The sequence below is a fragment of the Pelecanus crispus genome, chromosome 6 (genome assembly GCF_030463565.1).
Source record: "Pelecanus crispus isolate bPelCri1 chromosome 6, bPelCri1.pri, whole genome shotgun sequence".
Classification (NCBI taxonomy): Eukaryota; Metazoa; Chordata; class Aves; order Pelecaniformes; family Pelecanidae; genus Pelecanus; species Pelecanus crispus.
The window spans coordinates 72,909,573-72,930,686 of record NC_134648.1 but is presented as its reverse complement, the minus strand read 5'-3'; the positions used below and the strand labels follow the sequence as shown (position 1 = coordinate 72,930,686).

The 21,114-nt window shown below is 55.9% G+C and overlaps 1 protein-coding gene across 1 annotated transcript in view; it reads right to left on the bottom strand.

Moving 5' to 3' along the window:
- MDGA2 (MAM domain containing glycosylphosphatidylinositol anchor 2) overlaps nt 1-20,131 on the bottom strand; it is a 423,597-nt gene extending 403,466 nt beyond the window's left edge. Inside the window, exons 1-2 of the mRNA XM_075713071.1 lie at nt 20,054-20,131; nt 10,653-10,800 (exon numbers count right to left, since the gene is read on the bottom strand). Coding sequence (XP_075569186.1) covers nt 10,653-10,800; nt 20,054-20,131 — 226 coding nt within the window. The remainder of the gene's footprint in view (nt 1-10,652; nt 10,801-20,053) is intronic.
- Nucleotides 20,132-21,114: the final 983 nt, after the last annotated feature.

The window sequence follows — 21,114 nt, the reverse complement described above, 5'->3', positions numbered from 1 at the left end:
GCTGAAAATCATAGAATCATAGAATCATTTGGGTTGGAAAAGACCTTTAAGATCATCCAGTCCAACCAGTAACCTAACACTGCCAAGTCTACTCTAAACCAGTCAAGGGTAGACCAGACTAAACCATGTCCCAAAGTGCCACCTCTGCCCATTTTTGAACACTTCCAGGGATGGTGACTCCACCACCTCTCTGGGCAGCTTGTTCCAATTCTTGACCACCCTTTCCGTAAAGAAATTTTTCCTAATTTCCAACCTAAACCTCCTCTGGCGCAGCTTGAGCCCATTTCCTCTCGTCCTATCACTAACTACGTGGGAGAAGAGACCAACACCCACCTCGCTGCCCCCTCCTGTCAGGCAGTTGCAGAGAGCGATGAGGTCTCCCCTCAGCCTCCTCTTCTCCAGACTAAACACCCCCAGCTCCCTCAGCCGCTCCCCACCAGCCCTGTGCTCCAGACCCTTCACCAGTCTTGTTGCCCTTCTCTGAACACGCTCCAGCACCTCAATGTCTTTCTTGTATTGAAGGGCCCAAAACTGGACAAATGTCGCACAGTTCTGCAAACAAGTACCAGCCCAACGTGCGACGAAAGCATCCAAAGATGAAATCCAAAATGAAATCAGCAAACGCATGAACACCGAGGTGTCCCTTGTCATGCAAACAGCCCTCGGGAGCCCATTACCATGTCCTGACATGGGATGTTGGGATGTTTGGGATGCTTGTGACCATCCACAGTCTGGGATGTCCCAGCTCCAGAGCCATCCCACAGGAAGCCGGACACAACCAAGGCATCCGCAGGGGCCAAGGAGGCTCATACTTGTATCTGATGGGTGTTTCTATCTCATCCCAAAATACTGGCTTTTTATGATCCTGCAGCCCAGGGACACCCCAGGGTACCAGTGCCGACATGGGGAACCTTCGGGGGGGCCTCTCGTGGGGTGGGCAGTGGGAAGGAGGCTCTTCATCACAGGCTCTTTGAAGAGCATGGCAAGGACTAGAGGAGATCTAAAAAACGCAATAAAGGCAGAATTAGGGTATTTTCTTCACCCTGAAATTACAGCTATCTTCTAGAATTACTCTTTCATGAAAAATTGCCGGGTGCCACCCGGCAGCCTGGTGAAAGCCAGGGGAGCAGCGCGGGGGCTGGAGGATCACGCCACATCGCATCCTTCGCACCCCGGCTGGGTACCGCGTTGCCCTCCCCACTCCATCACTCGCACCCCCAATTCCCTTCCCTCCTCTGCTGTCGCTTACCGCTTCTGTTAAAAGAGAGAAAATATTACTGCTAGCGTGGATATTTACCGCTAACAAGCTAAAGAGAGAAGTGCATGCTGAAACACAGCTTGCACTTGCTTGCCTAGTGATTCCAGCTCTGTTTGTTTTCTTTTTTTTTTTTTAATAATTATCTTTTCACACTTGAAATCCACCTTGGATGAAATATGAAAGGGGACAGAGAAGAAAAGGGGCCAAGGAAAGGATGTGGCTCTTTCCTAAGCCAAAGCCATGGCCATGCCATGTGGCATGCCTCCGAAGAGCTTTACTGGCACCAGAGGAAGGTTTTCCCACCCAGCTGCAGCCCCCCTGAAATGCCATTAAGAGGGGACACCACCTCCCCAGCCCCCAGTGCCTGCTTCCCCCCCAGCCCAGCCGTGCACAGTCCCCAGCGTGGCCCCAGACTTGCTCCAGGGTTGATCTTTCTCTTCCACCCCACCTTCCAGGTGGCTATCATCCAGCGCTGCTCCCATGTCTTCAGTAAAAATCAGGCTGGTGATGGTGAGGGTCAGAGCAAGCATTTTGCAGCAAGGTGCAGAGGTGCCTGCTCACCAAGGACCACATCACCTTCAGAGCGGCTGAGGGAGCTGGGGGTGTTCAGCCTGGAGAAGAGGAGGCTGAGGGGAGACCTCATCGCTCTCTACAGCTCCTGACAGGAGGGGGCAGGGAGGGGGGTGTTGGGCTCTTCTCCCAAGTGACAAGTAATAAGACAAGAGGAAACAGCTTCAAGTTACATCAGGGGAGATTTAGATTGGATATTAGGAAAAATTTCTTTACAGAAAGGGTGGTCAAGCATTGGAACAGGCTGCCCAGAGAGGTGGTGGAGTCCCCATCCCTGGAATTGTTCAAAAAAAACGGGCAGAGGTGGCACTTTGGGACATGGTTTAGTGGGCATGGGGGTGTTGGGTTAGTGGTTGGAATGATGATCTTAGAGATCCTTTCCAATCTTAATGATTCCTAGTTTTACTTTCATTATAAATAATCCAGCCACCAAGCCAGGAAACATGAAATTGCTACTCTCCCCTTAATTGGTTTAGTGGTGGAGTTGGTAGTGTTAGGTTAATGGTTGGACTGGATGATCTTAAAGGGCTTTTCCAACCTAAACGATTCTGAGTCTGCTCTTTGTACACTCCTAGCATGGTGCGTCCTGTGCCTGGCACCCTCCTCCACCCACCTCTTCATGCTCTGAGGCCACATTGCAGCAGCTCCTGGTTGCTTCTGCCCCAACCCAGCGGTCCCTCAGCTCCCCAGCTTGTCTGCTGTGCAGAGACAGCATTTTCCAGGGCAGTCTTACAGCATGTGACGATAACCAGCTACTTCATCTAGTCACAAAAACACATTTCCAAGTTACAAAATGACTGCTTGGCCAGTGGAATTTCTCCATTTGCTGGTGCCATGAAGCCCAACGACATGGCTCCAGCAGAGCAGCCAGCGCTTGGTGAGACGCTGCCCAGCCACTGCATTTCGGAGCGTGCCAGCCCTTGGCCCCAGTGCCTCCAGAGCCTCCCCAGAGCCCCATTCCCAGGGGTACCTGAGCACCACTTTCACTTTGAAGCCAATGGGACTTGGACACATTGGCACTCAGAGGCAGCCTGCCAAAAATCAGGCTGTGAAGCCCTGAGCAGTGCCTACCACAGCTGGAGCAAGGTGTGCGCTATACACATCACGGAAGGTGATACTGCAGGTGTTACACACGCACCGACACACGCACAGGAGTGGAAGGGACCTTTCGGTCCCTTGATCCCATCTCCTCCTCCCTTCCCATGCTGAGAGTTACCTACCGGCATATTTCATACACCATGTTTTAATCATGTAATGTATTAATAACATAATTAAATTCCAGACCATTTGCTAAGTAACATATATTACTCTGCTCACTGCTTTGACATATTTATTTTTAATATATGCTTAACTTAATATATGATTAACTGCTTCCTAGAGTTTGAGGCCAGGAGAGACAGTGGGTCTCATCTGGGTTGACCTCCCACACATCCACGAGCCAGAGATTTCCCTTGGCAATCCCTACCTGTATCGAGCTCGCCAATTTAAGAAGTAACATTTGACTGTATATCAAAGACGTTCGACATCAGGGAGTCCAGGACATCTCTCGGTGAGCTGCTCCAGCAGCTAATTACCCCAGCTGTTAAAAAACCTCATGCTTATTTCCACTGTGGGCTTTGGTAACTTCAAATGATCACTGTTGGCTCCTCTAACACCTCAGGTGGCTGCTTGGAGCTAGCTCTTCACCACTGCCTGCCTCTTCCTTCCTGAGAGAATTATAACATACATTTATTGCCTTCTTTAACTGCCTCAGTCAGTCTTGACCACCTTGACGCATGGAGCTCCTCTAGTCCCTCCTCACAAGACCTGTTTACCAGATCACAAACCTCCCTGGTACCCAAATATGCTGGCAACAAGCAGTCGGGGTGAACAGATGGCAAAATCAAGCTAAATGCTGCCAAGAGCGGTGTGGGCCTGTAAGGATATTCAAGGCAACCACTTGGTCCTTCAACCTTTCATAGATGCAAGAAGCACTCATGGAAGGAGGGATGTCCCAGGCTGGGCCACCGCTCTGCTCCCGAGCTGCCATCATGGCTTGAAAGAAAGTCATCCTTCCAGAAGAGCCAGGCTTCAAACTCTGTCTGAGAATAGCAAACTGACTTCCCTCCATTTTCAGCTATATTTAGCAAGGCCATTATTTATGGAGATGGCAGGAAATAATTCAGCTGGATCCAGACATAACTCGAAATTGGAAAGAGGGTCTATAAAAAGATAAACCGAAGGACCTAACGGGGAGCCAGGCGTGGGGACTCAGCGCGGCTCCGCGGGAGGGCTCTTCCAGCAGTGACGGAGCGGCGGCACCGCAAACCCCGAACACGTGCGCTGGGTCAGAGCCGGGTCGTGGGGACTGATGGAGCTGCCTTCCCTCAGACAGCCGCTCTCAAAAACCCCTTTCTTAAAAAAAAAAAGAGTTTTTTCCAGGTTTAAGAAACATGGTTTAAGAAACGACATATGGCCCTGAGCCTGAGCAAGTTAGGGAGAGCGACAGGGTCCTGGCACGGGCAGGGGGAGGCAGGGAGCATCCTCCCCGCTTGCCTTTGCTTCGTGCGTGGCCCGTGGCTGGGTGCCCCCCATCCAAAAGACCTTCTTCCGCTGGAGGAAGGGGATATGCTGCAGGAGACCCAGTGCCCTACAAGAGTATACATAGATATATACATGCTTACATAGGCTGGCGCTGCGATGCGTGCAGAGCACATCATCCCTTCACCGAAGGAGGCCCCAGAAAATATTTGAGGAGGGTAGAAGACGGGTCTGAGCTTTAATCATTCATCTGTTTCCTTCCTCCCCAGAACTTCATCTGGCTGATTCTAATTAAACTGGATTTTGCCCTTCTGAGATCTTTAATTTTATTTCTTTCAAGGCTGTTTCCTGGCCACCGGGTTTCCTCCAAATCTCCCTCAGACGGAGGCAAAGGCAACGTTTTGACCAGAGATGCAAAGAGCATCGGCTGCTGCTGGGAGGAGGAGGAGACGCGCCGCGATGCCATCCAGCACAGCGCGAGGCAGCTCGCTGCGCGCCGGGAGCGTCACCCGGAGCTGCCGCACGCGTCCCGGCACACGCGAAACCCGACGGAAGTTTCTGCGCTGATTCAGCAGACCTGGAGGCAGGTTTAATCTCCCTTGCTGACCTTCTCCCGCGCATTTACTCTGGAGCATTTTTTTACAATTTGACTCCGTCCATTCGCACCCCTCCACTCCAAACCGTTGCACCCCTGCATGCACAGCCCAGCGCGCCCGCACGCCAGACTCCCTCGCCCCCGCGACGTGGGTGCCGTACGGCCCCTTACCTGCGGCACAACTACGAACGGCGGGAGCAGAGTCAATCCCAATCGCTTGGCTGCCCGTCAGAGGCGCGACGGCTGCTTCCCCGCCTCTGCACGCTGCCAGCTTTGGCCGCTGAAGCTGAAGTTCATCTCAGACCGCTGCCGAAATCCCAATGTAAACATCTGCGGCGTGAAGGAGGAGGAGGAGATCCCTCTCCGGGGCTCAGTTAAGAGTTAAAGCTCTCAATGATCAGTTGGCTCCTGCAAAAACCTCCTGGAGCGGGCTGCGGAGGAGCGCACAGCTGCTCAGAAACGCCGGCCCCTGCGGCACCGCATAATTCCTCCCCTGTTCCCGGGGCCGCAGCGCTTCCCCTCGCACAATGTCCCGAATTGTGCAGGGTTAAACCGGCCCACACAACGCCCGCATTCACACCCAGGGAGCGGCGCCACGGAAATACCCTCTGTCCCCGTGCCGGCACGGTGACATTTGGGGCCTGTGAGCCAGAGGCTGCCCTCGCCGGCAGAAACGGGCAACCGGCCTTTCTAACAGGGAAAACGCCTTTGCTCCGAGTGTTTGGGTATTTTTTTTTTTTTTTCCCCTCCCTCCCTTCTTTCATCCTTCCAATCCACTTGTTCGACCAGGGCAAGCATTAGGGAAAGGCCAGGTCAGCAGCAGCACGCAGCCACTCCCAGCTCCGAAGCCAGCAGTCATTAATCCCCCCAGGGAGCTGAGCGCACCACAAAATAATAATCATCATTATAAAGAGACAGCCGGAGGCAACGGAAGATCCTTCCTGACACTGCGTGACCCCGCTCCACCTCCCTGGGGATAAAAAGCGCTTCATCAGACCCCAATCAAGCTGCCGTCTGGGGTGGAAGGTGCAGCTCCGTGTTTCGGGTCCCCCACTTCCAAACCTGCTTCTTTATAAAACGTACAACCGCAACAAAAATTAAGTCCGTTGGAAAACATTTTATGCTTGGCAGGAAGAGCGAGGACAATCTCTCTGACTTTTAATGCAATAAATACCTATGCTTCCACATTACTTTGCACCGGCAACAAAAAGCCTGGTAATTCCCTCAGCTACGGTTGCTTCTCCCAGCACTTTGCACGCTCAGGGGCAGAGCCTCGGGGAGACCCTGGCGCGGCTGAGCACAGCGGAGGCTCATTACATTTGTGATCGCTTGCTTTCGGGAGGCATTTAGAGCCGTCCGAAGGTTAGCTGCATCCGCAGGTGGGATGCTCAGCACTTTTCTTTACAGGCGTTGCTATAAAACACAGCGCGGGGGTGCGCAGAGGGGTGAACACGGCACGCACACACTTTTCCCCATGAGATACCCGGTGTTTGCACGCGTGAAAAACATGTCCTCGGGAGCTGCCCTGCTTATTTCCAGCTGAAGTCATGGGAAAATAACCAAAAGCTCTGCAAGGAGTGGGTAAAACGTGCTCCAGTGGCCACGGGGAAACCGTGCCACGGAGGGGGCTGCCTGGGGGGGGCTGCACCCCTCTGTGTGCGAAGCCCCCATGGGTGCAGCAACGCCTTGGCCGGCGGGTACCGTGGCTGCTCCCCGTTGCTCTGGTGACTTGCCTGGTTTGGAAACAGCTTCCCAGAGTCAGAAAGTGTCGGCTCTGACACCGGAGCAATCGCTCCCCGCGGTCCCCCCACCGCTGGGTCCCCCCCTGCTCCCTGGGCATCCCTCGGGCCCCCAGCCAGGAGGCGGTGGCAGCGCCTGGGCTCATTTCCAGGCGTTCACTACGCTGCTCTTCGCTCCCCAGGGCACAAGGTGAGACCCCGGGGACACCGCGCATCTCAGCGCCTGAACCCTGGGTCCCCAGCAAACCCCCCAGCCGGGGCAGTCCGGCACCGGGGAAACGGATGGGGAAATCTGTGCTCCACTCTCACAAAACTCCCACATTTTGATGAGGCGCCGCTTATCTGCTTAAAAATGCTCCGTGCCCGCGTCGGCCTTCTCATTTAGCCATTTCTTCTCTTGTAACTTCAAGTTTGGTGAAGGGATAACCATCATATTCCGAATACCTGCTCTTTCTGCTTTATTAACCATGCAAGTCACGCCTGATTTAAAGGGGAGGAAAAGCGCGTACAGCACTCGAGTTTTTCTAAAGATTATTTCGCCGGGAAAACAAGCTGGGCAAAGCAGAGCTGAGGAATTGTATGCCTTGCTGGGGATTTTAGCAGCTCTGCTCTCCCCCCGTCCCCCGCAGAAGCGGCGTGCGGCACAGAGCAGGGGACGGTGGGCACCAGGCAGACCTGCGCCTGCCCTGGCTCCAGCACTGACTTTGGGAAACTGCTCCCAGTGCCGGTGCCTCAGTTCCCCTGTCGGTTCGGCCATACGAGCAAATGACTTTGGAACCACGGCTTTACCACTCGGAAGCAACAGAGGAAAGTTTACCGTGAGAGGTACAGCCAGACATGACGGGACGTGCATTTGCTTTTTGGTATGAAGTAGGAATAAGCAAACGCGGAGCGTTTATTTTGCATTTAAAGGCACCGAAACAGCTCTCAAGCGCCGCTGCTCTGGGTGGAGGTGCACGCTGGCGTGCCAGGCACTGTGCCGGCACAGGGCAGAGCTGAGCGGTCCCTCTCCGCACCTCCTGCAGCGGCAGAGCCCAGCGTCCACGGCAGGCAGGCAGGCAGTGCCGGAGAGCGGGCAGGTGGAGCTCGGGCAGTGCACATCACGAGCGAGAGACCCTGTCCTGGGGACACGGGTCCTCCTGCGGGTGAGACGCAGCCTCAACCGGAGCAACTGGGGAGAAGCCAGAGGGGCGGAGGGCACCCGATGGATGGGTCCGAGTGACCCGCGAAGCAGCGAGTTCCCCGCGCGGGACCGGAGGGAGAGGCAGAGCGCGGGGAGGATGGCCAGGCACAGGAGCGTGCTCCTTCGCCCGGAGAAGCGGAGCGGCACCCCGAGCCTTCCTCACAGAGGAGGCTGCTGGGGCTCTGCCCGCTCTTGGAAGACACCGACGGTTCACGTCATTGGCACGAAAGCGGGGAACAAGTGGGTTAAGGCAGCAACAACATCTCCCTAACTGCTCCACCCTTGCAAGCAGAGCCGTGAGGATCTTGAAATCTTCAATAAGGGACAGAAAAGTTGTTCAAATCCCACCAGCCTGTTTTTCCAAGCCAACAAGGACTGAGCGGGCTCCCTCTCCCAGGCTGGGGCTCACTTTTGCTCAGGTAACTCAGGGCATTACCTTCGAAACCTCCTGTCTCAAAATGGCCCTGCTGCACAGAGCGGGATCTTCAAGGCGCTCCAGGCTGCCGGGAGGCATACCCTGGGCTCGGCTTTTTTTTTTTTTTTGGCAGAGCTCTGTCCGCTTTCTCAAACCAGCCTTCATGAGTCAATGAAAAAAAGCAAATTGCCATGAAACGGGTTTCAGATATAGTGCAGCCACATCCGACTGACTTCACACCGCTCCCCCCCACCCTGCCCCAGCCCTTTGCCCATCATCCTTAACCTAAATAAGGCATTACATGTTACAGGATGAAAATGCACCGTTGCCAAACAAAAGTCTTACTACAAATCTGCATGTGACATCGCCCGTGCATCGATGCCGGCGTTCAGCCTAGGGCAAGAGCTCCCTTTCCTGTAGGCCCCCACAAAACGCGCTCTGCCTGAACAAGCCCTCTCCTATTCACGGCAGCAGTTGCTCTTCCAGCACATCCAACAATATGTGCCTGTGTGTCGGGGAAGGCAGGGAGCCCCGGCGCTGCCGGTGCCGAGATCTGCACATTAGTAATCCAGCCGCTGCGAGCAGAACCCCTCAGACATTTTCAAATACGCTGAAATTTTGCAAAATTAAAAAAAAAAAAGGGGGGGGGGGTGCATTTATAGCTGGGGCTGCCTTGCTGGTGGGAAGCAAACATTTTAGTGCCGAAACAGGCGCAGGGGCTCAAAGGAGCAGATGTCAAACGAAGCATTTACTGGCAAATTCATGAAGTCTCTTCAACACCGAGTACCAGAGCCAATGCTCCCAGCAGCACCGCACCACTGCCAAGCCCAGCCGCGCCGCTTCCATACCCCCTACTGCCGGGCTGGGCCGGAGCATCACCGGGGCTGGGGCATCACCGGAGCCAGATCATCACCAGGGCAGGGGCATCACCAGAACCAGAGCATCACCGGGGCTGGGGCATCACTGGAGCCAGAGCATCACCAGGGCAGGGGCATCACCGGAACCAGAGCATCACCGGGGCTGGGGCATCACTGGAGCCAGAGCATCACCGGGGCAGGGGCATCACCGGAACCAGAGCATCACCGGAGCCAGAGCATCACCAGGGCTGGGGCATCACCGGAGCCAGAGCATCACCGGGGCTGGGGCATCACTGGGGCAGGGGCATCACCGGGGCTGGGGCATCACCAGAGCCAGAGCATCACCGGGGCCGGGGCATCACTGGGGCAGGGGCATCACTGGGGCAGGAGCATCACCAGGGCAGGGGCATCACCAGGGCAGGGGCAGCACAGAGGCCAGGGCAGCACTGGGGCTGGAGCCTCACTGCAACCGGGGCATAACCGGGGCCAGAGCATCACCGGGGCCAGGGCACCACTATGGCCGGAGCATCATCGGGTCTGGGGCATCACCGGGGCCGGAACATCACTGGGGCTGGAGCATCACTGGGGCGAGGGCATCACCGGGACCAGGGCATCACCACTACTGGGGCATCACCGGGGCCAGGGTATCACTACAGCTGGAGCATCACCGGGGCCGGAGCATCATCTGGGCAAGGGCAGCGCCCGGGCCAGGGCATCCCCGGGAGCAGGGCATCACCGCTACCGGGGCATCACCGCTACCGGGGCATCACCGGGGCTGGGGCCAGGCACCGGTCGGCATCCCCGCCACGCAGCACCACGGTCCGGCGGAGAGCCCGGCTCTCCCCACTGCTCGGCTCCGGGCTTCACCCAAACGGGGCCAACTCGGGGGAAGCGGCGAAGCCACCAAAACCGGCGGCCCCGGCGCTGGAGCCCACGCAGCCGCCCAGGACGCGGGCGCTGGAAGCGGGGCAGGGATGCTCCCCGCGTCCCGCTCCGCGGCGGCGATTTGCAAGTCACTGCCCGGGGGAGGGGGGGAGCGGGGCGGTGGGGCTCTCCCCTCCGCGCTCGGCCGCGCAGTCTGCGCGCCCCCGGCGGAGCAGCAAGTTTGGGGCTCACCCCCTCACCCCCCCCCCCCGCCCCTACGCTCCGCGGCAGCGCTGCCGCCGCTGCTAACAAGTGCGGCGGCCCCCGCGGTGCTCCGCGGGTGCGGAGATGCTCACGGCGGGAGGCGAGCAACGCGGGTCGGGACCGGCCGGAGCCCCCCGCGCCCCCTCCCCGAGCACCCCCCGCCCCCCCTCCGCTTATCGCCGGTGCAATGTCAGCGTCTCATGGCAACGCCGCTGCCTCCGCTCCTGCCTCCGCCGGCTCCCGCGGCGCTCAGCGGGGCCCCGCCACCCCCGCGGCCGCGCAAGAGGACCCCCCCCCCCCGCCGCTTCTCCCCGCCGCCTCCACCTCCTCCCTTCCCTCCCCTCCCGCGACAATCGCGACAAGGTCACGCCGGCTGCCGGCACTCACCGTACACCCCTTGGCCGGAGCTGCCCTCCAGCAGAACCGTCAGCAGCCCCAGCAGCCCGATGGCCACATCCATCTTCAGGTGAGCATCCACATCGCCGGCCCGGCGCCGGGGGGGCCGCGGGGGGAGGCAGCGCAGCCCCGCGCTCCGCTGCGGCCGAGCCGCGCACGCCCGCGCAGGCAGGGCGGCGGGGGCAGGCGGCGGGCACCGCTCCCCTCCTCCTCCTCCTCCTCCTCCTCCTCCTTCTCCGCCTCCTCCTCTTCCTCCTCCTCCTGCGCAGCGGGCGGCGCGGAGCGGCGCGGAGCGGTGCGGAGCGGCGCGGGGGGAACCCCCCGTCAGAGCCGCGACCCCCTCAGGGCTCCGGCCGCCGCCGCCGCCGCTTCCCGGGGCCACCGAGAGCCTCCCGGGGCCGCGGCAGCCTCCCGCACCCCGCGGCCATCAGATGCCATCGCAGCGCCGCGGCCCCCGCATGTTGCGTGGGGACCCCCCGGCGCGGAGCCGAGCGGGCTGGCGCGGATTTTTTTTTTTTCCTTTTTTTTTTTTTTTTTGCGGGGCGATGCGCGGAGCCGTGCGGAGACGCGTCCTGCTCTGCGCGCAGGCAGCAGCCCTCACCGCGCCTGCGGAGCGGCCGACGGGCCCATGGCCGGGGGAGGCGGCGGCGTGGGGTTTTTTTCTTTTTTTTTTTGGGGGGGGGGGGGTGCTTCCCGCTGCGTGCGGGTGGGTGCGGGTGTGCGCTGCGTGTGCGAGTGCGAGTGCGAGTGCGAATGGGGGCGGCGGCGGGCCGTCACGTTGGGCTATACGTGCCGGCAGCCGGAGCCGGCGAGCCGCAGCCCGGCGACGTCAAAGCTGCGTGGCTCGCTGCTGCGCGCCTTCCTCCGCCTCCTCCTCCTCCTCCTCCTCCTCCTCTTCCTCCTCCCCCGCCGCCGCCTCCCCCGGCCCCGCGGCTCCGCCACCGCCGCCGGGCGCGCAGGGCCGCGGGAGGTGCCAAGGCGGGGCGATGCGCGCTGCTCCGCGCCGGGATGCGCGGTGATCTGAGCCCCGCTCCGCGCCGGGATGCGCGGTGATCTGAGCCCCTCATTGCGCCGGGATGCGCGGTGATCTGAGCCCCGCTCCGCGCCGGGATGCGCGGTGATCTGCGCCCATCATTGCGCCGGGATGCGCGGTGTTCTGAGCCCCGCTCCACGCCGGAATGCGCGGTGTTCTGAGCACACTCCGCGCCGGGATGTGCGGCGATCTGCACCCTTCTTTGCGCCGGGATGCGCAGTGCGCTGCGCCCTTCTCCGCGCCGGGATGTGCGGTGTTCTGAGCCCCGCTCCGCGCTGGGATACGCGGTGCTCTGTGCCCCTCTCCGCACCGGGATGCGCGGTGTTCTGCACCCTTCATTGCGCCAGGATGCGCGGTGATCTGAGCCTCTCATTGCACCGGGATGCACGGTGTTCTGAGCCCCACTCCGCGCCGGGATGCGCGGTGATCTGCGCCCCTCATTGCGCCGGGATGCGCGGTGCTCTGCGCCCCTCTCCGCACCGGGATGCGCGGTGTTCTGCACCCTTCATTGCGCCGGGATGCGTGGAGCGCTGCGCCCTTCTCCACGCCGGGATGCGCGGTGATCTGAGCCCCGCTCTGTGCCGGAAAGCACGGTGCTCTGCACCCCGCTCCGTGCCGGGATGCGCAGTGCTCTGCACCCCTCTCTGCACCGGGATGTGCGGAGCGCTGCGCCCCAGCCCCGGCTGCGCGGTGCGGTGCCCCCGCAGGGCTGCGCGGCTCTGGAGGGTCCTGACCCAGCTCTGGGCACCGGTCACAGGGCCCGCAGGGATGGGTGCGGGGGTCCCTGCGCCCACGCTCTGGCTGCGGGGCGGGGGGGTCCTGGCCCGGCCACGGGCACCCACGCAAGTCCCAGTGGTCCCGGGCAGAGCCCAGAGCGCTGAGCCTGCTGTCCCCTTGTTGCCCCCCACCCCTGCACCCCGCTCCCTCTCCACCCGCTGCTGGGGGGCACCCCAGGGCTCAGCCTCCCACCCAGACATGCTCTGCGCTACTGGTGACCCACACCCATGGGGTGCCCACGGGCAGCAGCGCTGCTTTCAGCACCCTCCGCCAGCTGAACACCCTGTGCTTGCTCAAGGGTGAGCGCCCCAGGGCACGGGGCTAAGGACAGTCACCAAGCTGGGGGGTTGTCACACACCCTGGTGTGACACGAGGGGACCCAGGGAGGGGGCACAAAGCTGCTCCGTGTGTCTGGCGGGCGGCGATGCAGCTGAGCACGCCCCAACCGCTGCCCGCTGCTCGGTTTTCACCTGGTCATTCCCCCCTTCAGGGGTGTTTGGCCTCCATCAAGTATCTGAGATAGCTCCTGGGCTCCCAGCACCTTCCCAGGCTGCAATCAGGCTGCCTGATGTTCGTACATTTTGGGGTCCCATGGGACTTGTGCTGGTGAAGGTCTCTTGCCTCCAATGTACCAGAGCAAACCAAGGATTTGTTGGGAAGTGACTACCCCGTCCTCTCCCCTTCTTGCTTGGTTCCTGAAAGGATTGCCCCAAAGCCATAGGCACCTTGGACACTGTTACATTCAGCTTCCTCCTCTGCCTGCATCAATTAGGGGTAAGTGCTCAAGACCAGGACAAAGACATGTGCTCTGGAAGAAGTAATTGGGCTGCCAGAGTTTCTTGTGACCCCACTGGCACGAGGCAGGACACCGTTAACGAGGCTTGGACTCTTCTAGTGCTGTTGAGCGCTCTCCTGGCCGCTGGTGATGGGCTGAGCTCCTCGGTGCTGCCCTTCTGAGATGATCCCATGCATTGCTGTGTTGAGCTTCCATCCCCAAAGGGCTCAGAGCCATCCAATCCATCACTGATGGATGCAGGGAGAAGGATTCGGTTCTTGCTGGGACTGCTCCCTCTTCCCGAGCTGGTAAGAAAGCAGGAGGTGGAAGGAGGGACAGGAGCAGCGCTTCTGGGCGCAAGTCCTGTGCCCACAGAGCGCAGGCTGGCACTCGACACTGGCTGGAGCCCGGCACCGACCTACTGCCAGCTGGAGCCTGTGAGGATGGTGCTGAGATTGCACTCTGAGACCAAAATACCGTGTCCCTCTCAAGAGACGCACTCTTCTGCGCTGTTCCAGATACTCTCACTGCCTCCGGCTGCAGTGAGGGTTTGATGTGCTCACAGAACTGACCCTGTGTGCAACCGTTTCCCCTTCCCATAGGAAACCAGGCCAGTGGGGGATTTGGGAAGGTTTTCTCTGCTGGTTGAAGGTTGGGAAGCCCTGCAGAGATCCACGCTGGTGTGTAGACAGACACCAAAATCCACATGGTTGTTTCTTTGCTAAGGCAGGCAGCAATGCTAGCAAGCGCAGGGTAGTTCCTCCAGCTGCACCGACTCCTCAGGACAGATTGTGCACAGCCCCCAGGTGGGTGTCAGCAAAGGTGACATGCGGGAAGCCAGAGCAGCGTGGCTTCCTCGCTCACAGCAACGTACAGGAGGAAACCGCAGACCCTTGCTTCTTACTTGACTGTAGGACGTGGCAGTGCAGTGACCATTTAACGCTGTTTTCCTCCTGCTTCACATGCAAAAAGCCTTCCAGGTGTAGTGGAGCAGCTTATCCAGAGGAGGTGAAGGACTGCCAAGTCATGGACATGTCTCGTTCAGTGATGGGACATCTCGTGGTGAGGGGAGACGGGGGCCTGTATCTCCCTCCCACGCAGCAGGTCCCAGGGAGGTTCAGCTCAGTAGACCCAGCAGTCCAGAAGCCATGGGCACTGCTGGAGGATGGAGGGGGAGGTCCTCAGCTGCCATTGCACGGCTCAGAGCCTAGCAAAGCTATTCCCTCCATGAAACCATCTGAATGCATCTCATCACTTTCCCTGTTTGGCCTCCCTGTTTGAAGGGAGTCCCAGATTGCATGTCTGGGTCCATCTGATGCTCCGTTTTATCTGTCTTTCAGTTGCAAGGAGAATTTGGGGTAATCTGCCTCAGTAGATCTCCAGCGGTTGCACTCGCGGTGTGGCCTTCAATAGCTTACATTCAACCTTCAGTTGCCTTTGGTCTTTTCTCTACCTTCAGCCACTCCATCCTGCCACACTTGTGCCAAACCAGCCCTCAAAGCAACAGCTGTGCCACGTCTTCAGGGCTATGGTCATCCCAACCCAACCCAGACTTGCACCCAGGGCTCTGGTCTCCCCCCCAGGTATTTTTCCCCCCAGTCTCCTTTCCTAGTCCTATGGCCAACAGCCCCACAGCATGGGACATGGACATACTCCAAAACGTCTTTTCACCTTGTGAGGACAGCGCGTGTTTTCTTCACCTGTAAAGCCCCATCCATGGCAGGTCTTGGCAGGAGAAGCCCAGCCCTACCCCTTCTTGCTGGAGATTCGTCAAGCGGAGGTGGAAGGAAGAGGGTCGTGTACCTTATTTTGTGCTTTGTAGGTCAAGCATCAATAACCCCTAAAGGCCTGGCACTTTCTCACCCTGTTTCCAGCCCTTACATGGTTAAATCCAAGATCCTTACAGCACAGATATACATTATTTGATCCTGAAGGCTGAAATCATTAGCTGGCTGCTGCTCTACCCTGTGGAACAGCCATTAGAAGGGACGCAGCATTTTGTTAGCACATCATTGGCACGCTTTCTTGGAAGTTCAAGCTTTGGCGCTGCAGGGGCTAAGGCGCCTAGTAAACCTGACCACAAAAGCACTGCGATTGAAATTTGTGAAAATAACTCACAGCCTGAAATTAAGCAGGTGCATAAATCTCTGTGGGATACGTGCCCTAATGATTCCCACTGAATAGTATCATCTGACGTGGCTTTTTTTTAAGTATCTTGCTCTTAAATGTTAAAACATTACAGCTGCTGCTAAGATTTGCTTGACGATGTTAAGCTGTGAAACTAAACCCGACCATCTCGCTAGATAGTAGTTTACTGAAGAAAAAGGAAGAATTAAAATAACTCTCCAAGTCAGAGCTGACAGTCACCTGGAGTTTCCCAAATCGCTCCCTATAATGACATTAAATGGCAGTGGGGTTGCTCCCCAGTGAAATAAGTTAGCCAGGAGTTGTTCTGGGGGTTGTGGAATTCAGCTGGTCTCATTTGGGGTGTTCCCAGGGCTGGGACCTAGGGTTTGTGGCTGGGCTCCATCAGCTCCAGCGCCTGCGATTTGCTTTGAGGGAAAATGTGTCATGAGGAAGGTCCCCACAGACTACTTGCATATGCCACTTCAGCCTGCAAATCCCCCCAGGTTCATTTTAAGGCTTTCATTTATCACTGGAAAGGCTCACAAGGCTCATCTATCACTTTTAACCCCAAAACGAGTTCCTATTTTGGTACCATCCCTTTCTCCCTGCCATGTCCCAAAACCATGAAGACTCTTCTCTTGCTCAGACGACGCAGAGTGACCCACCAGCGCTGGCAAAGTGTATTCAGAGGCTGCCCAAGGAGACCATGATGCATCCATGGGATGAAGAGCCGGGAGAGCAGGAGGACAGCAAGGTCAAACCAGGGGATCCCTGGCTGTGCGTGCAGAGCCCAGCACAGCCTCCCAGACCTGTGCTTGGGGTCCCTTGGAGGAAAAGCGGAGATTTGAGACCCATCCATTGCAGAGCACGTCTGTGTGCAGCCAGGGCTCTGCTGAACTCAGTGGTCACAGGCAGAGCACTGTCCAAGCTCCCGATAAAAGTTTACTTTGTGCCGTCCACCCTGTAGGGTGTCTGCAAGCATCAGGTTGCTCTTAGTTTTATAAAATCATAGACTCATAGAATCACAGAATGGTTTAGGTTGGAAAAGACCTTTAAGATCACCCAGTCCAACCATTAACCTAACACTGCCAAGTCCACCACTAAACCAGTTAAGGGGAGAGGAGCAATTTCATGTTTCCTGGCTTGGTGGCTGGATTATTTATAATGAAAGTAAAAACTAGGAATCATTAAGGTTGGAAAGGACCTCTAAGATCATCATTCCAACCATCAACCCAACACCCCCATGCCCACTAAACCATGTCCCAAAGTGCCACCTCTGCCCATTTTTTGAACCCCTCCAGGGATGGGGACCCCACCACCTCTCTGGGCAGCCTGTTCCAATGCTTGACCACCCTTTCCGTGAAGAAATTTTTCCTAATATACAATCTAAACCTCCCCTGGCACAGCTTGAGCCCATTTCCTCTCATCCTATCACTTGTCACTTGGGAGAAGAGCCTGACCCCCCCCCCTCCCTGCCCCCTCCTTTCAGGCAGCTGCAGAGAGCGATGAGGTCTCCCCTCAGCCTCCTCTTCTCCAGGCTGAACAATCCCTTTATTAATAAAGGGCAACATGCAAATAGTCTTGTAGCAGACACTGGGGTAGGTTTTTAACTGCTTGCTTAGCTTAATTTTAGCCAGCCCTCACACTTCAAGGAACTGTGCGGTAGGTTATCACAGCTGGGGCTGCAATGAATTGATCTATCAGAATGTCAGTGTTGATTATAAAAAGGCATCGGATCCCAAGGAAATTAACTCCAGCACTTTCCTATGGGAAGTCATGGCAGGGTTAGTCCCTCACCTTTTCCCGACACAGGTCTGCAGCCGAGCACGGGGCATCATTGTAGCCTGGGCATTAACTGCCCCGTGCGAGCAATGCTGCCTTGGCTAGCAATACCGCCGTGCTGCTTGATGCGAAATGTTCCCACGGAAGTAAATCTGACTGTACTCTCCTGCCCCAGAAATGAGGAGCCACCAGCGATGCACATCGCAGCGGGCTGGTTTGCATTTCTCAGTATCGAGAGGATTGTAGAGTGGTACGTAGCACCAAGCACGTGTTATAGGCCCCTCTGTTGCAGGGGGGAGCGAGGTAAATAAAATAAAATGAAATCAATCAAACTGAATTAAGCTGACTGCTTGAATAACAAAAGTTCTGGGACTCTAATGCTTCCCACACTCCAGCAGCCATTCATTTCAGAAGCTCTTCTCTTAGCAGCTTTTTCATTTCATCCAACACCCGACAGAAGCAAATTATTTTCTCTCTTGTTGTTGGGAGCAAGTCTACAAATAATTGAGATTTGACTAAAGGAGACCATTAAGTAGCATTAAGATTCTGAGTAATTCGGCGGTGTCGGTGAGTTGTGCATGTTATTCTAGTCCCTCCTTATCAGCCACACTGGCCTGAGATTTCCAACATCCAACAAAACTAAGGCAAAACTAAATAATTTAACTCAGCCTCATAATTCTGCTGAATTTGGGGACTGCACGTATCACATGAGGCATGTCTAGAGTGTGAACAGATTATACGTAATTAACAAATCATCCTAGAGTGAATATCTAAAAAAGGGGCAGGAAAGTATTTTCCAGGTACCTGATTCAAGCCTGAATCATTTGCTTCAGTTCTTGCAAAGGCATTGCAGGAATCCCCGTGGTGGGACAGAGCCCATCCCTCCAAGGTGGCACAGACAGGAATTCCATGACTCCAGCAAAGCCAGACATTGCATTTCCCAGCCTTTCTATCTGCATGGCAGTGCTTTCCATTGGGCTGGGGAGGAGTTTGCTTCCCAGAGGGACAAGCTTTGCACGTGGAGGTATTACGGGTAAGCATACACAGGAATGCCCAACAAGAGGCATTTGCTGAGTAAACGGGAGCATCGCCCTTCTCCTCCTCCCAGCCCAAGGCATGAAGCCAATCTAGCCCCTGTGTTTGTGGTGTGGGATGAGCTCAACTAGCAGGAGCTGTGCGTGAGAAAGTGTTTCACGCTGGCCTGTTGTGGACAAGGAATAATGGATTTAAACTACATAAGAATAGATTTAGATTGCATATAAGGAAGAAATTTTTTACAGTGAGGGTGGTGAAGCACTGGCACAGGTTGCCCAGAGAGGTGGTCGATGCCCCATCCCTGGAAACATTCCCGGCCAGGTTGGACGGGGCTCTGAGCACCCTGGTCTGGTTGGAGATGTCCCTGTCACTGCAGGGGGTTGGGCTGGGTGGCCTCGAAAGGTCCCTTCCAACCCAAACCACCCTGTGATTCTATGATTCTATGACCATGACCAAGAGTGCTCTGACGGAAGTGCACGTGGGGGATGCAATGCCAGGCTCAACTGTTATAAGCAGCACAAAAATTAGAGTATATCTTGCTGTGAAAATGTTATTGTTCTCCATGGCTGTCTATGGAGAGTATAAGAGTCAACTGTCAGCTCTGCTTGTGCATTGCAGTACGTAGTATTTTTGTTAGAGCTCCAGTTTCTGCAGTTGCAGCGTGAGGAGAGCTCCTCTATTTTTATGTAATTTCTGCATTTGTCTCAGCACACGTACACACTAAATCTCTACCCTTCGTACTGGCAGAGGAACAAGTTAAGAGCGCAAACACTAAGTGCTCTCCTTTTGGACAGCGTAGGTGCTTCCCAACTTCATTCTTAGCTCACGGGTTTCAGCTGCCGTATCAGCAAGGCTTTTCCTTCCTTGGGTCAGATGCTGGAAATGAAAATACCCACCGAAGGCCTGTTTGAGGTGGCAGCCCCAGATCCTCCAAAGATTTCGGCAGCATCTGCCTTGTGCCTTTTCACACTCTCTTGGTAAGATGTAGTTTGTTCTGAAAATTGAAACAGGCTCATTTAACAATGTTTAGGGCCAAACCTCCAAGGGATGAGGTTATTAGATAAATAACTAAGTGTGACAGACCTTTTAGACACACCTGTTATCTTCACTGGTGCAGTTTAAGTCTCAGAACTATTATAAATTGCATCAAACTGCCTAATTTCAGGCTAGGTCTGCTCTCCAGAGCTGGTGTGAATTGAGAAGAATCCTCCTGGCATCCAAGAGTTTACATGGATGAAACAATCTGGGCTGCTGGTGGGACATACACCAGTCTAAGACCAAGTAAAATGTTATTTTGTGCCTTGGGCTTACTCTCCCTGGTGGGTTTCTCATTTGTTCACATCAAACGCTGTCACTTTTGGTATCTGCGCACCCCAGGATGATGTCAGTTAATGGCCTGGGTGATGCTTCGTGGCTGAAATTTGTTGTCTGGGTTATTGTTCTGGATCCAGAGGAATGGCTGAAAAAAGTGACTCCGTGGTAAGTGCCATGGTGGCAGCTGCAGCCCTCTTATCCTTCAGCCTTACATGGAGGAAGCCCAACCACTGGGCACCGCCCAGTAAAATCTAGATTTTACTTCTCCAGGACTGTAGCCCAGCCCAAGCAACCAGGCAAAATATTGCTTTCCACTGATTTTCAGTAGAAAGCTTCATCCCATAAAGGAGTGGAAGGAAGCAAACTGATCTGCAGATCTGAAGTCCGGGAGGAAGCAGGGACCCCTCTCCTCCTCCTGGTACCCTGATGGAGGCAACAGCAAGAAGCAATGGCACTCTCAGGGAGTGAGGTGGGTTTTTTTTCTTCAAACAATCTGTCATTTTATGGTGAATATACTTATAGTTTGGATGAGAGGGAAAATTTCCAAACGTCCGTCGTGTGGTTCAGGAAGAGCGAAGCAGCGATCCGTAGGATTGCATTGATCTGTCTCTCGTTGACTGGAGACATCTCGGTGGACACGTGTGCAGGTTGTTTTACACCACCCTGATGGGGGATGTCTTGTCAGAGCGGCTTCAGGTTTACCCTCCTGGGACAAAGAGTTCAAACCCATGTAACATCCCTCTGGTCTTTCATTCTTTCCGTAATGCTTCGTTTGCTCTCTTTCAGTCTCAGAAATAAAGCCGTAGAGACTGCAAATGAAACCATTAATACCTGCCATGAGAACAGGGTTTTGCCATGGTCTTCCAACTTTGATGCGCCGTTGAAGCTTTCATGTGCATCAAGCTGTAGGGTTATACAAACACAATAATAACATCTAAACCACGCAGGGGCCTTCCTGGGCTCAGTGAGCCAGAGGGCAGTGGGAAGCACCTGCAACAGCAATTCTATGTAATTAAGATATGGCACTTTCTGTGCATTTGTTTCCTGGATAGCTCAGTTTGCTGTATGCCCATAAGCTCTTCATCGTCTTTGTGAAGAGAGGCAGGCCTCTGTTCGGGGCTCCAGGGCCAGCAGCCGTTTCATCCAGAGATGGCTGCATGCTGGTGATGTGGGTGCTCCAGTTAGATCCATGTCTGTACCTCTGGAGGTGGGCAGACGTGGCCTGAATGAACAAATGCCTGCATACATGTCATCTGCTATGAACGAGTAACAGGTTGGTGGCCAGGGCTACAGCCCTTTTGCCCCCTTCTTCTTAGAAAAGCTGTACTTGGCCACTTGCTAGGGCTTGCTGGGCTTCGTAGGAAGCTCCTGAGCTCACATCTACTGGTGTTTCTGCTCAGCAAAGGGAAGCTCTCTAAGCAGCCCCTGCCTTCATTTGCTGGTCTCACCTACATTTTACCCCCACCCTTATCTTGCATCATGAGACCTTAACAAAACGCTCGTTTTGCTGACAAGCTTCATCTCTCCATAGTGTTTCTGTCAGGAGCTGCAGCTCGTGGTCACGGGCAGGACTGGGGAGCTGGGGCTTGCAGAGAAGCCGGGCTGTGCTC